Here is a 16357-nt window from a genome sequence, read left to right on the forward strand (position 1 = left end):
GTATCTGGAAAACCAAACACGGGGGTTGGCGAGCGAAGCGAGCAGGGGGCAAAGCCCCCTAGTTATATAAAATAAGATCTAAAAAGAATATTTAATGATGGCGGTATGAAGTGATGTTAAGGCAGTTGCATAAGCAGGTTGTGTGACGCAAGGGCTGTTACTGGGCAGTATGACATTTGTCTGAAAGTATGCAATGTTGCCCAATGCTGCTAGATGAAGGCTCCCCAGTGTCATACACACAAGCTTGGGTAATGGTTTGGGTTGTTTCAATGGGAAGAAAATGAGTGATGCACCAAATTTAATGAGGTTTATGTTTCCTCTAGAATAGAAGAGAAGCATTCAGAAAATAAGTGACTTCCGGTATACTCACCGCAAACCCCACGTCTTCTCTTCTCCCAGCTACTTATACCGCTCCACAACCAGATCTCCAGCCTCAGAACTGACAGGTGAGCTTTTTCAGAGAAGAACAGGGAGAGACGTGTTGTCATGCATGGGTCTTTGAGGATCACCTTCTGGATTCTACTAAAGTGCGATCCTTATTAGGGGGTGTGGTCGCTAACCATGTTGTCTCGATTGTTTCTGCAACTCTGAGAAAAAACAGTCCCATGAGGGCAACTGAACTCCACCCACTGTGTCACAGAGGCCACACCCCTGTGGACTGGAACACTATAAAACTGAGACATTCACAGAGGAGGGCGTCTCACTTCAGGGAGAAGACTCTGCACGCTGGAATTCCCTGTGACTAACCCCCTCAGATGAGCTCTTTTATCTACGTAGCCTGGTTGGCTAGAAAGGCATACTTAGCCAGCAGCCATACCACATTCACTTCAGAACATGTCATCCACCTGAAGCTAAGCCTGCTCGGGCTCAGCCAGTATTTGGATGGGAGACCATCTAGGAAAAGCTTGAATTGCTCCTGGAAGAGGTGTTGGTGAGACCAGCAGGGGACACCTACCCTGTGGTCTGAGTTTGGATCCCAATGACCCAGTGCAGTGACAGGGACACTGTGCTGTAAAAATGGTGCCATCCTTCAGATGAAATGTAAAACTGAGGTCCTGACTCTCTGTTGTTCTGAAAAATCATTGGGGATCCTTGTAGGGTGCATCCCGATGTCCTGGCTAAATTGTCCACTTCAGCCTGGTCATTCTGACCCTGTAATCACCCCCTGTCTCTAATTAGCTAACTATTTCCCAGCCTTTCACCACCTAACAGCTAATGTGTGGTGAGAGTACTGGAGCCAAAATGGCCGCCATCACTTCATGCAGGTGAATGCTACAAATTAGTGGCTCCACACTTACTGTGAAAAGTGCTTTGAGTACCATAAAAAACACTACATAAAATTAATTAATGAATTATTATTATTTTTATTATTAGAAGCCTGTTTTCTATTGCACCACCAAATGCACCAGACAATAAGGGGTGGCCCAGTTGCTACCCCATATTTTCTTTGGCACTCCAGTTGTCCTTCCATTAATCAGAGCATGAAAGCAAAACAAAACAAGTAAAAATTAAAACTGCAACCAAAACCCAGATGAGAGAAGAGAATGTAGTCAGAGATGTGCAAAAAGCAACAATATCATTCGCCAAAGAAAAAAAGGAGGGGGGCAAAGCTAAAATCATAGTCAAAGGTTAGAAAGAAAAAGGGTCTTTAAAGCCAAAAAATACATAGAAATGATTGACACACACCTACATACTGTTGATCCAATTCAGAGCTGCCAGCTAACCTAACCTGCTCATCCTTGTGATCTTGGGGAGAAGAAACACATCATGTCATACACAGAATAACTGAAATCCACCAAGGACCAGGTTTTGATCCTTTAGGGCAGTGAAGCGGCAGTTCTAACTATTCCAAATGCTGCAGCTCCCCTGAAAATGTCCAAACTCTCACAGCCAAGCCAGGTTTGAAAGTGAAAAAGAAGCATTTTGTGATTTTTCTGGGGTGATCAAGGACCAGTCGAACAGTCAGACTTCTTGATTAATCAGCCCAAGATATTTAGAGCTGCCGTTATAAATTTTGCTCACCTTACGTTCTTCCCCTTTGCAAGTGTGTGTTGATCAAGGAATCACAAGCTTATAGTCATATGAAAAAGTTTGGGAACCCCTCTTAATTCTTTGGATTTTTGTTTCTCATTGGCTGGGCTTTCAAAGTAGCAACTTCCTTTTAATATCTGACATGCCTTATGGACACAGTAGTATTTCAGCAGTGACATTAAGTTTATTGGATTAGCAGAAAATATGCAATATACATCATAACAAAATTAGACAGGTGCATAAATGTGGGCACCTCAACAGAGATATGACATCAATACTTAGTTGAGCCTCCTTTTGCTAATCTAACAGTCTCTAGACGCTGTCCTCCTATAGCCTCTGATGAGTGTCTGATTCTGGATGGAGGTATTTCTGACCATTCTTCCATACAAAATCTCTCCAGTTCAGTTCAATTTGATGGCTGCCGAGCATGGACAGCCTGCTTCAAATCATCCCATAGATTTTCGATGTTATTCAAGTCAGGGGACTGTGATGGCCATTCCAGAACATTATACTTCTCCCTCTGCATGAATGCCTTTGTAGATTTCGAACTGTGTTTTGGGTCATTGTCTTGTTGCAATATCCAACCCCTGCTTAAGTAACTTCAACTTTGTGACTGATGCTTGAACATTATCCTGAAGAATATGTTGATATTGGGTTGAATTCATCCGACCCTCGACTTTAACAAGGGCCCCAGTCCCTGAACTAGCCACACAGCCCCACAGCATGATGGAACCTCCACCAAATTTGACAGTAGGTAGCAGGTGTTTTTCTTGGAATGTGGTGTTCTTCTCCCACCATGCAAAGTGCTTTTTGTTATGACCAAATAACTCCATTTTTGTCTCATCAGTCCAAAGCACTTTGTACCAAAATGAATCTGGCTTGTCTAAATGAGTGTTTGCCAACAACAAGCGACTCTGTTTGTGGCGTGAGTGCAGAAAGGGCTTCTTTCTCATCACCCTGCCTTACAGATGTTCTTTGTGCAAATTGCGCTGAATTGTAGAACGATGTACAGATACACCATCTGCAGCAAATCCTGCTCATATGCCGCTCCTGTATTTTTCTTGGCCTGCCAGGCCTGCTGGGTTTAACAGCAACTGTGCCCGTGGCCTTCCATTTCCTGATTCCATTCCTTACAGTTGAAACTGACAGTTTAAACCTCTGAGATGGCTTTTTGTAGCCTTCCCCTAAACCAGGAGACTCAACAATCTTTGTTTTCAGATCTTTGGAGAGTTGCTTTGAGGATCCCATGCTGTCACTCTTCAGAGGAGAGTCAAAGGGAAGGAAGCACAACTTGCAACTGACCTCCTTATATACCTTTATATCTCATGATTGGACACACCTGTCTATGAAGTTCAAGGCTTAACGAGCTCATCCAACCAATTTGGTGTTACAAGTAATCAGTATTGAGCAGTGACAGGCATTCAAATCAGCACAATGACAAGGGGACCAATATTTGTGCACAGCCAGTTTTTCACATTTGATTTAATTTTATACAACTAAATACTGCTTCACTAAAAATCTTTGTTTGGAAAACACCCCAAAGACATACCACTGTTATCTTTACTGTTGAAAGGAGAGTCAATTATTATGCAGGCTGAGAGGGGTTCCCAAACTTTTTCATATGCCTGTATTTTAACAGAACAGACATGTCATTCAGACACCTGTGGTCTGTGCTGTGTGGTTGTGCCGGGCTACAGAATGGGCCGTGTATCACATTTTAGATTCTGCCTGCGTGTAACTGTAATTAGGACAGCGAGCTTCCTTTCTGTACTCACAAACGCATTTCCTGAATTCTGAAAATAAGGCGAGTATCACACAGGTGCCGTCATTCAGAAGTGTCCCTCTCCGTCTCTGCCGCTCACTGTGATGGCTGACGACATCACATACACTGTGATCACTCTGCCGAAGAGAAAACACGGGCCCTTTCCTGAAAATCCTACACCAGGTACCATTTCTATTCTTTTAAGTCATGTTTGAAAAGAAAGAATCTTTAAGTATGTCAGAGATGAAGGGTATGTGTGTATAAGTACAAAAAAGAATATTCTAGAATGAACAATGAAGGAAATCAAATTTAAAAAGTGCAAAAAAATTCAGATCTGTTTGCTGAAGCTTCAGGATCTTTAAAGTCACCTTGACTTGCTGCTTGATGGGATTGAATCGATTGGCTTGTTAGATGGGGGTCTGGGCAACAAAGGTGAAATTAACTTTTATTAAACTGTAATTGTTTAACTCCAGATTATAAAAAAGCCACTTATAAGTAACAACTTTTATTTAATATGAAACTCTTATCTGTATTTAGTATTTTATAATTGTAATTGCCGTTACATGACTGTTAAATGTGTTCAGTTATCTTGCATCTTGTGACTGCATAGCAGGGCATTTTGTTAGCCGGACTAAGAATGTGTCTGTAATATTTTATCATTTTTGTATTTATTTTCTATTCTCTCATCCATTTTTCCAAACTCTTTTTTTGGGGAGCTACAGCTCACCTCCACAGCATCAGGAACCAACTTTAGATGGGAGGCCAGTTTATTATAATATATAATCACACATTTTACATCACAGAGTCGTCTTTCATTGTTGTTTTGCTTTAAAAAACGCATTACAATAAAAGAGTTCTAATAAGTCAGATTGCAACATGTAAAAAATGAACTGATCAAAAATATACTTAATAAAAAACGCTGAAAAGCACACCCTACCCAAATGAATGGCTATTTGAACAAAGCCACCATTAAAAAGCAACTCCTCATATATGTTAATAATAATTAATAGGTTAATAATAATAATAATAATAATAATAAAACGCCTGAAGTTAAGCAGAACAAATGCAAGGGTCAAGCAGACTTACTTTAGAGTAACATTCACTGATTATTACTTTGTTTGTTTGCATTGCTAAGTTTGACTTAATTGTATGGAATGTTATCTGCTTCTAATTAAAATTAAAATCAATACATAAATAACTAAATAACAGAGAAAAGGGAAAAAAATTGCCAAATTCTGGAACAAAGTTCCTTCTAGTTTTACGATGATATAATATGAGGTTCTTCTATTTAGCTGTGCGGGGAGCATTAGGAAAAGTCCCGTTAAGAAACACCAGTTGATCAGTGAAGGAAATCACTGTTGGTTTAAGTTATATATTTTCATTCGATTACAGTCCATGTCATTAAATATTATTAATAATTTAAAATCCAAAGCTTCCTGGAATTGTAAATTTTGCATGTCTTCCCTCTAAAAATGGTGTTGATTTAGGACATTCCCAAAACAAATCAGACGCCGAGGAGTGGCATGACATCTTTCCTCACTGGGATCCTGTGTCTGTTATATTTTGGGTAATCCATATTTGAAAATTGGCATCATCCACAATTGAGGGGTCCTGTCTACTAATATATTTAGATAATCCTAACCTAAAAAGCTGTGTCATCCACAATTGAGGGGTCCTGTCTACAGATACATTTAGATAATCCTAACCTAAAAAGTGGTGTCATCCACAACTGGGGGGGTCATGTCTACAGATACATTTAGATAATCCTAACCTAAAAGGTGGTGTCATCCACAATTGGGGGGTCCCGTCTACTGATACATTTAGATAATCCTAACCTAAAAGGTGGTGTCATCCACAATTGAGGGGTCCTGTCTACAGATACATTTAGATAATCCTAACCCTAAATAGTGGTATCATCCACAATTAGGGGGTCCTGTCCACTGATACGTTTAGATAATCCTAACCTAAAAAGTTGTGTCATCCACAATTGAGGGGTCCTGTCTACTGATACATTTAGATAATCCTAACCTAAAAAGTGGCGTCATCCACAATTGTGGTCCAGTCTCTGATACAGTTTGTACAATTTAAATTTAGAAACCTGTGTAAAATGCAAAACTGTAGGGTACATGACAGCATATTTTGCACAGATTGATAATAAAATGTAGGTTATGAATATTTGAGTTCCATTCTCTGCCTGAGATGTTATTAGAGAGGCTCCATTCACAGTGTAAAGAGATCTATACAGTGACATTAATTCAGTGACAAAATCAGCACATTCCTAGCTAAAATAAGTTCAGACATGGATGTGAATGTTAATAAATGATCAGGGAAGTTAGGCAGGATCTTTTAAACAAAGTTGCTGACTTTTTAAATATAAAAATGATGTGTTGAATCATTCAATTTTCAAGGCATAATTGATCAAAGTGTGCAAACACGTTGTCAATATAAAGATCTATAGGTCGAAAGACTTAATGACTAAATGCTGTGTAAGATAACAAGAGCCGGATATCACATTATCCTGTAATGGAGGTGCAGACAACACCATCTCTCTTCCTTAAAGAGGCCTGGTGCTTTAAGTGACTGATTGCTATTTAATTAATGACAGTTATTGATGACTGGGGCACAAAGAAAGACACAAAAGAGGAATTTGTGAAAGATTTTCTTTACTAGGCTCTTTGCGCAGATGTAGTTCCATTTCCTTCTACTTCTTTCAATTACCTCAAATTACAAAGATTCACAACCCAGTAGTAAAGCTGCCATACCACTCTCTACTGTCGATCTCTGGAGCGTCGACTTTCTAATATGTTGCTTCTTCACCATCCAGATGAATGAATGTACAACTTTCCTGTTGAGCTTTTTTGAGAAAGGGTTTGTAAACATATAGGGGAAAAACTCAGAAAGAGAAATAACAGTTTTGGAAGGATATTCATTTAAAAGATATTAATTCTAATGAGTAAAGAGAGAGAGTCGAAAAGTTTGAAACAATCCATTGTGTTGCCAAAATGTAATTTAAAATTATCTGTGGAGTTTGTTTTGAATGCGACTCTAAATGCCTGAACTGTTCTGAGATAATCAGCAGAAAGTGGTCTAATCTAATTTGGCCTGAAAGTTGTTCTGTAAAGAATAATTAGATGGTAGGATACAAGGGAGTTTAATGTGAGGACCAGGAGAAGAAATGTTGGTGACAATCAGGCAGGTTACTAAAGCCAATGAATAAGTCTTAACCAAAACAACAAATCCAAATTATAATCCAGAAACGCTTAGTCATTGTTAGATAGCAAGAAGTCATCACACTAATCCACTCTGTGTTTAAATTTAGCAGACCGGTGTCTTAAGAAAAGCCGTCTAGTGCCGAGACATTAGCGGCAATGGTGGTGCTAAAAATTAGCACACTTACCATTACATGAAAATGAAACAACAAGTCCAAATTCAAATGAAATGAAAATAAAAATGAATTCTAAATAATTTAAAACCTAAATAAAAAAATAGTGTAGTACAAAGAAAAATATATTATGGTATAAACTAAAACAAAAACAGGTCACCCATCCTATCATAAGTAAGGCAACTGGGAAGAGCACACATTTATGAAAATTGATTTTGAATCCAAAGACCCTGAAAAATTCATCTGGCAGATTTCATATTATTGGCAACGATTTATCTTGCTATTAACAAACAGCCTCATATTTTCTGTTCTTCTTCATATTCGTACATTATTTTTCGCGGTCCCCACTTATATATTCATGATTAGAACATTACAACAATCTAGACGAGAGCAGACCATTCAGCCCAACAAAGCTCACCAATCCTATCCACTTAATTCTACTAAAATAACATCATGGCGAGTTTTGAAGGTCACCAAAATCTTACTGTCTACTACACTACGTGCTCACTTAGTCCAAGTGTCTGTGGTACTCTGTGTAAACAAGAACTTGCTAAGGTGTGAGGATGATGATGTTCATCTTCTAGTCTTTTTCATGTTTGTCCTCTGTCTCTCTCTTTAGACAGAACAGACTTTGGATTTTTTGTGACTGTTAATTTAATTATAAACTAATTCTGTTAGTTTTTAAGTATTTTAGTCTGGCTTAAGTGTAGTTTAATTATCTGTGATCTTTTTGTTATTTTTTTAAATATTAATTATTGTCTATATTATGTCACTAATTATGTTTTTTCCCTTTTTATATTAGCTTTGGAATTTTATTCTGTTTGTTAATTACCTTATGTTGTAGGAATTATGTTTATTGTTGTATTAGTGTATTTAGTTATTTGCCCTGCTGCCTTTGTGCAGAGCTCTTTGTGGGTGGAGCCTCAAGAGGTGGGGCCAACCTGACCTCACCACTTCTGAGCCCTTCTTTAGGCTATTTAGGTCAGCTGAGAAGGCTCAGGAGTAGGGAATCGTTGTGGATCTTTTGTAGGTACTGATTTCTGATTTTCCTCTTTGGGATTAATAAAGTATCTATCTATCTATCTATCTATCTATCTATCTATCTATCTATCTATCTATCTATCTATCTATCTATCTATCTATCTATCCAGTTTTCTCCACTTTGGACAGATCCAGGTTGAACCGTGCAGGTAGTTTTCTGGGTAAGATGGTCTGGATTGAGTCTCTTCTGGACTTTATGGTTATTTTTGAAAGCTTCACACCATTTTCATTATTTTACTGACTCCTAATCATGACATTCACATAGGCATTGGATTTGTGAGATAAAAGTGTTACCCTCTCTGCCACAATGCCGCCCTGCAAAACAAGAAATAAATAAACCAAAATAACTGGTAACTACTGGTGATCTTGACAAAGATAAGCTATTGGTGGCGGTCATAAGTAACCAATGTAGGTATGTAAATGATTCTGTCATAATAGGATGATTTGAGTGAGACTTCTTCTGTTCTTCTTCTGTTCTTTATTTCGTCTTATACGATTTCTCGTATTAGAAATTTGTTAGTTTTCGCACACCCCTTGGGGTCAGAGCGCAGGGTCAGCCATTGTACAGCGCCCCTGGAGCAATTACAGGTTAAGGGTCTTGCTCAAGGGCCCAGCAGAGTAGGATCTCTTTTGGCAGTAACGGGGATTTGAACCGGCAACCTTCAGGATACCAGCGCAGATCCTTAGCCTCAGAGCCACCACTCCACCCACCTTTTGTGTCAGATGCAAAAACAAAAGTGTTCTCATGGTTGTCATTTTATTGCTATTATCAGGTACAGCCAAAGGTTTCACGTCTATTGAAAAGAAAGATGATTCTAAAAGCAATGTTTGTGGGGTGTGCAACATGTTGAGCATTCTCCTCTTAGGTGTTTCTTCTATTTCCTCTCCAATTATACATTCTCAATCAACTGTCATGCACTCCTACAAAAAGTAAGGATGATCCAAATATGCGTCTATAACATTCAGTCCAATTGGAAACGGGAAAAAACTTAATGCCCCAGAACACCAAGCTCAGTGAGAGTGTTAAACGCAAAAGCATATCTTCTTTTTAAACTTTTTCACATGGTAACCACATCTTACTTCAAATAATGTTCAGAATAGTCGCATGCTTTTAGCAGCAGTGTGCCACAAACCCACAGTAAGTTTCCATTAATTGTTTCAAATTTCTCTTCAAAGGACATTTAAGGTTGCTTCAAGTAAGATGGGAGGCAGTTGCACAGCACACACACAAGATAGATAGATAGATAGATAGATAGATAGATAGATAGATAGATAGATAGATAGATAGATAGATAGATAGATAGATAGATTTTTATTTGTCCCCATGCACTCCATATTGATTTCTAAGTGCTACTGAATTCTATGTTACCATTCAGGCAATAATGAGTAGCACTGTAAGGTGATTTAGAAAGAAAACAAGTCAAGAAATAGTGTAGTATTGTAATCAGAAAGACAATACAGAACCACAAAATGCAACAATATGCTTCTGTGCTCAGTCTGTGTAAAAGTGTTCAGTGTAAGGCCATCATGACAGTCACTGTCACAGAAATGCAGTTTTAACACACTTGGACTTCACTCCAGGGAGAGCTATTGAGGGAAATCGAGTTTAAATCATGGAGTATGACTGTGACGTTTCTCAGCTACGCATCCTAAAGTTCACATAACAATACAAAACAACATGAATTGAATTTAGTAGCAGAGAAAGTCTGGTGATTTGAAATACTAAATGGCAGGCAGACACGTGGAATCAGTGCATGAAAATACTTCAAGACAGGAATAAACACCTTTCTTGTTGTATCAAATGGCACTGAATTCACTGGAAGTGAAATGCGATTTGTTTTGCAAATTTGTTTGTGATACAAAATGCAGAGTTTCACTGCAAATTCAGCTTTGCACATAGAAGGCTTCTCTACAAAATAACAATAAAAAGGAATAATCTTAGCATCACAACAAAGATTCAGGGTAAAAAAGATTGTAAGTTATACATTTTACCTTCAGCTACTTACTCTTTTCTTGTCTGTTATTTTATCTGAGTGACCAGAGGAGAGGAGACAAGGAGTGGAGAGGGCCGAACAAACAAAGGTAATGTGCAGATAATTTCATTTCTTAATTTCAATATTCTACTCAGTTTACCAAAAAAGGTGATAGATAGATAGATAGATAGATAGATAGATAGATAGATAGATAGATAGATAGATAGATAGATAGATAGATAGATAGATAGATAGATAAAAAGCTCTATAAGGGAAAAATGATTGACTAATCCATTGTAATTCTTATTTTCCTGTCCTTCATTTCATTTGCATACATCCTTGTTGTTGTGGTAAGATAAAAATATAGCACAAAAAAAACAAACAGATCCAGAGAAGAAACGTAGTCAGGAGGCAGGAAGAGATTGTACCGAAAGCAATAGATGTGAAGCAAAATTGAAGTCAAAAGGTGAGTCAAAAATTGAGTAATAATTGCATGTGCATATTTATTTAATTATTTATTTATCTACCTGTTTTTGTATTTATTTATTTATTTATTTATTTTAAGAGCTTCTTTAGAAAGCCAAATTTACCCCGGGGACAAATTTTGTGTTTGTAGGAATTGATATTGTTTGTTGTTTGATTTTAGATTCCTTTCTGCTCATGGTTCTGGATTTTGCTTTCAGATTGTGTATTTCGGGATCTCTTCAGTTAGGACTGCCTTTTGGGCAACTCCCTTCTTGTTGTTTTGAGCATTGTGTTGTATTTGTCTGTTTTGTTAAATATATTCTTTATTTATGGATGACATATTGTGACAGCTTAGGTATTAGCAATATAAATGAGCTTGATGGACTGTACAGTTTTTTGCTTGGCCTTTTGTTGTCAAGCCGGGGGTTTATGGTAATCCTCCTTTTTCTTATGAGGCTTTTTACTATATTTTGGAAGATTTATTTGTATTTTGATCTATCTATCTATCTATCTATCTATCTATCTATCTATCTATCTATCTAAAAATGCAGACCTTTCGCCCTCACAAGTCTTTAATCCTCAGCAGCAGAGACTTTTGAAAACCCTCTCCAGAGCCGTATACGTCTGGAAATGCCAGCAGTGTGGATGGTTGAAAATACAGAGTTTTGAAAATGCTGCCCCTAATCTCGCTCTGATTTGTTCATGCTAATTTCATGACCCCTCCCTGATTTGTCACCCTTCACTGAAGAAAACCATGACCCAACACAGCGGACATAAAGGAGTTGCTCTCCATGATGCTTGTTGTGTTACTGTACTTATTTGTAAGGATCTAAATTGCATTTTGTACAGTTTGAATGCTGTATAAATACACAGAAGGCTACAGGTTTGCTATAAATCCAGTGGCCACAAAAACCAACAAAAATAAAAATATTTTGTTTTATTTAGAAAAGCATATTGTCGTGCCTACACACACATACATTCTGGTTCATGCTTAATCTGTGGACCAGGTCCTATTCAGACAGCGAGCAATGCATGAAATGGTTCTTGACAGATTGCCAGCCCATCACAGAAGCCCACTCACACAAAATAGCCACACATCTACAGGGGCAAATCAGAATTTAATATGAACCTATCATGCACGTTTTTGGGTATAAAGTAAACAAATAATGAAGAATACGCTGACTCCATCTAGACAACATGTACGTGTGGGGTTCAAACCCAGGTACATTATCCCTAAATCAGCAGTGCTCTCCGCGATACCACCGAGCCTAGCAGAGTCAGATATGCAGTAAAAGTAGTGAAAGGACGCCCCTTCAATTGTTGTGCATTACTACACCACATCTTGCCTCTTCCTCTTGACATGCCTTCCTCCCACTATGAACTTTTGCTCCAACCTTCATCCTGACTAAATTAAATCACTGGCCTGAGCCAACATGAAATCCTCCATTGGAGTCAGTTTTACCCCGAATCCTGATAACAGACAGAAGATCAGGTGCCGACACCAGAACAAAAAAAAAAAAAACAATAGCCCACAATGACCCTGCACTTCTAAGCCCTATGTGGTGATTAAAAGCTTTCAAAATGGTTGGTTGATTTTTGGAAAGCAGTGTTCCATGTTTTAAATGGATGTGGATGGAAAGTCATAAATCAGAAAAAGGAACCTGCATCCTCCATCTTGACAGACAGAGACCTGGCTGGGATTTGCCTCTATGAGGGCAGCAGTCCTCAACAGTATGCCACCATGCTGTTCATTATTATTTAGTTGTAATTTATATATGTATGTATTTTTTTATTATTTATTTTAACAGTTATGCAAGATCGATGCCTAAAGATAGTCGTCATTGCAGTTGTTGTGTTTTTATTCGTGGCTGCTGGGACGGCCATCATAGCCATTAAACTCGTGGGTAAGTGTCCGCTCAGTTGTTGATTCTTCTAGTTTTCTTCTGTTTGTTGTTAATTTATTTTTTGCTGTGACTGTACTGCAGGGGTTGGCTAAACTAAACAAATGAATTCTCCTGAACCTTCTTGTGATTATTTGTACCATTTCTCAAATATTTTTAGGCAACCATTTAAAGATGGACAATAACAGGCAGTGAATTCAAAATGTACTGTATGTGCTGTTGCTCTAAAGTCTGGCCGGCATTAAATTACTGTAAATGCTTAAATGAACTGTAAAAATGAGGTCCTAGGAATGCATGAAGTTAAACTAGAGGACCAGAAGTGAAAACTGGAATCAAAAAGTGTAAGAAGAGTTTTAGGACACATTTGAAGTGTTGGGGGGCCAGAGCACTAACCCCAAGTTCCTTGCAAGGAAAATGAGAAATAAATCAAAACATTTAAGTACCGATGGTAACCCACAAGGTGACTTGATGTCAAAGTCCGTCCTTGTTGGATGCACAATCCAAACTGAACGTTGCCTTCCAGCTGACTGTCTTCTTAAATAGAGTTCAGACCAGTAGGAATGGGACTTTGGAAGACTGAGAGGAAGTGATGTCAAGGTGCACCCACAATTTCGTCCTCTCCTCTTGTTGAAAAGAGGTGTAGGTTGTTGTCAACCATCTTCCCTACCTGTCCAGAGTCAGTGGAGCACACCCATGGCTTACATGTGTGACAACAAATGGAGCGTTAAGCGCAATACCTTAAAATGTTTATGAAGCACATCCAGCTGGAGGTGCTAAGGCCAAGCAGCAAAATGTCCAGTTGATAAACAGGGTGAAGTCATGATGGGAAAAAGAAGCTGATTAATAAAAGTTATGGTGTGAAAAACAAGCAGCCAACAGGTGAAGGAGAAACAACTCATGAGTGCATTCAGACAGTGGGGTGCTGCTGGGGTTAAACGGGTCACAAGCTACGCAGGCGTGAGAACTGAAACAGTTGTTGTGCATGCAGCTTAATTAAAGAATAAATACTTCAATATAAGGAGTGGAAAATTCACAAGATGTTAATATCTGGGAAAAACAAACAAATACAAAACAAACAAAAAAAACATATTTTAATATCTCTTATTTCCAGAGAATCAACCCAAATGCTGTCCTGTGCTGTGGGTTCTGAACAAAGAGAACTGCTACTATTTTTCGACTAATAAGACAACATGGCAGATGAGTAAGGACGACTGCACTTCAAGGGAGGCTCAGCTTGCTGTGACTGAGGATGAGGAGGAGCTGGTGAGTAGAAATTGGGAAGATAGGATAGTCAGGAGTGAAACACGACACTGAAGGTGAAATACGGGAGCCTGAGATGTAATTCATTTACTTATTTAGTCATTCGCTAAATTATTGATTCTTTATTCTGAAGGCTTCCCTCTATAACCTAAAATTGGATAAATGGAGGTGCAGATCGATGGTTTAATGTTATTTTAACTATCCCAGTATGAGTGGGAGTGTCATTGGGCCCTGTGATGGTCTGATGCTCTGTCCTTTGCTGTTTTCTGACTTACACATTGTGTTGTCAAGATTGACCCCCTGCTGCTATTAAATTAAATTATTTCCTACCTTCTCTGGTTGTTGGTTACAAGTTTTACATGGATTCCGGGGTTTTGACCCCAAAATGATCATGAATTTCTTATTGGTTTTGTAAAATCGCAAAGAAGTAAAAAGTTGGAGTTTTGTGGTGACTTCTTGTGTTGCCATTTGGTTTGTTTATTGGATGGCACCTTTATGTTAAGTCAGAATTGGTCGCTGCCACGGCAATCCATTTTAACAGTACCAAGGGGTGCGTGACATGTAACAACATCCAGCATCTGATATTAGTGTTCTCTCTTTGATTTTAAGTAGATATTTTCTCTTACTGATTTTTCAGGCAAAACTTTTCTTCTGGCTTTAGACTTTAAGTCACATATTTTTGGTTAGCATTTATATTTTTTGACGATTGGACAGCTGTCTTTTTGGTATTGACCTCTGCCTGTTTTTGACCATGTCTTGTCCCTTAATCCCATTTTCAAATTTTTCACTTCCCTGCCTTGGTTTAGTACATCTGCGAATAAAATGACATGGCTTTATGCCTTTATTCTTCTTTGATCAATTTGTTTGTTTATTTTTACAACTACATTTAAATTGTTTTGCTTTTTCACCTTATGGATTGAAATGTTTGGTACGGCTACATCACCAGTCCATCTTGCGAAGCACTCAGACTCAGTCGCAAGTGGAAAGGCTCTTTTAGTGTGGGAACTGACATCCATCACATCTTCAGAAAATCAGTGATGGCCAGAGTAGTGTGCTTGGGCCTCATGTGCAAACAGTGCGTACGTACAAAAATGTTGCGTACGCCCATTTCCACGCTCACATAGCGATGTATAAAAACTAAACTTGGCGTAAAGCCACGCACATTCCCATGACCAGGTCAAATCATAGCGTACACAAGTTCTTAGCTTGGTTTTGCAAATCCAGAGTGAAAGCAGTGCTACTGTTCCTGTGTGGTTTCCCTTTCTTTTTTAGATCTTCTTTATCAAATACACTGAAATTAACCACATATCGTTTTTTTAGTTCTAGGCATTTGATTGTAATCAACCTGTAACCATATAATGATGCACCGAATGGCCAAACTATTCCAAATACCATCGCTGCTTTAGGGTTGTCACTGTCAGGGCACCACTCACAGTATTTAACTCTTTGTATCTGAGTGTGGAATCACAGCTGGACAGCAGCTAATCGGAAAGCTCTATCGCAGATTATTTCAAGAGAAGAGAGAATTATTGGGATCAAGCTTCTAGCACATGCTGCCTCAGCCATGACACAGTCTATTTGAAATGCTCCCATTCAGCAAACGCTTTAGATCCTTTCCTGTAGGGACCTTGCAGTTCAGAAACAGTTTCATCCCAAGAGCTCTAAACGCACTCAATCAGTCCATCAAGTGCTCCTGGTAGAATTGCTTGTACTTATAAGTACAATCACCTTACTGTAAACTTGCATTACAGTTGTAATATTGCACAACCTGAGCCACTTATGCTTTTATATTGTATATTTTTCACTGTTTTAAATCCTATTATTATTGTTGTTAATGTTGTTGTTTTACCATTTTATAGGAAAATATGTTTATGGAGGATTTGCATAATGAATCTCATTGTATCATACAATAACAATAAAGAAATTCAATTCAATTGAGTGCGCTTATTTACAGATGATGACGACTGGCTTCTAAGTCGATTTAGATTTCGAGGTCCTACCTTCTTGAAGCTCTTGATATCATTTTTAAGATGAAATGCAATAAAGTATAAATATTACATTATAAAGATACATTTTAAGCTTTATTTAAATAATGTATATTGTTATTGATTAAATATGTGAGGACTCGGTGGGCAGCAGTAGTGATGAGCTGGCTCCCCGTTTGAAAGAGACAGTACTGCTGCAATAAATTATTTCATTGAAGGTCACACACGGTGCAGCAAGCATCTTGCGGGAGGCAGGAACAAACTCTGGACAAGGCGCCAGCTCATCACTACCACTGCCCCAACATGCCTCAATGTTTAATACATTTTAAGTTCTTTCATCATGAAAATGATATTAAGTATACATCTTAGTATTTAAATTGTTCAGAGAGCTGTGACATCATGAATGTAATGTATTCTGTGTCATGTCGGCGTAAGAGAAAGGCCATTTAAGAAGCACGTAGTGATTCACACACAAAAGTACACAGAATAACACATAGAATACGAAGCATTTAACGTGCCACTTTAGTTAGGATGAGATTTGAGAAACTATTAAATGA

At 38.3% G+C, this 16357-nt stretch overlaps 2 protein-coding genes across 6 annotated transcripts in view; one reads left to right on the top strand and one right to left on the bottom strand.

The window, feature by feature from the left end:
- LOC114662269 (killer cell lectin-like receptor subfamily B member 1B allele B) overlaps nucleotides 1-16357 on the bottom strand; it is a 192844-nt gene that overhangs the window by 32604 nt on the left and 143883 nt on the right. The gene's annotated exons all lie outside the window — the stretch shown is intronic.
- Nucleotides 10454-16357, top strand: part of LOC114661816 (killer cell lectin-like receptor subfamily B member 1A) — a 29890-nt gene continuing 23986 nt past the window's right edge. For all 4 annotated transcript variants that reach the window (XM_051934632.1, XM_051934631.1, XM_051934630.1 and 1 more), the window contains exons 1-3: nucleotides 10454-10655; nucleotides 12463-12558; nucleotides 13667-13818. In XM_051934632.1, the coding sequence (XP_051790592.1) occupies nucleotides 12465-12558; nucleotides 13667-13818 (246 nt within the window). In that variant the 5' untranslated portion in view covers nucleotides 10454-10655; nucleotides 12463-12464. The remainder of the gene's footprint in view (nucleotides 10656-12462; nucleotides 12559-13666; nucleotides 13819-16357) is intronic.

Source organism: Erpetoichthys calabaricus, chromosome 12, assembly GCF_900747795.2.
Source record: "Erpetoichthys calabaricus chromosome 12, fErpCal1.3, whole genome shotgun sequence".
NCBI classification, from domain to species: Eukaryota; Metazoa; Chordata; class Cladistia; order Polypteriformes; family Polypteridae; genus Erpetoichthys; species Erpetoichthys calabaricus.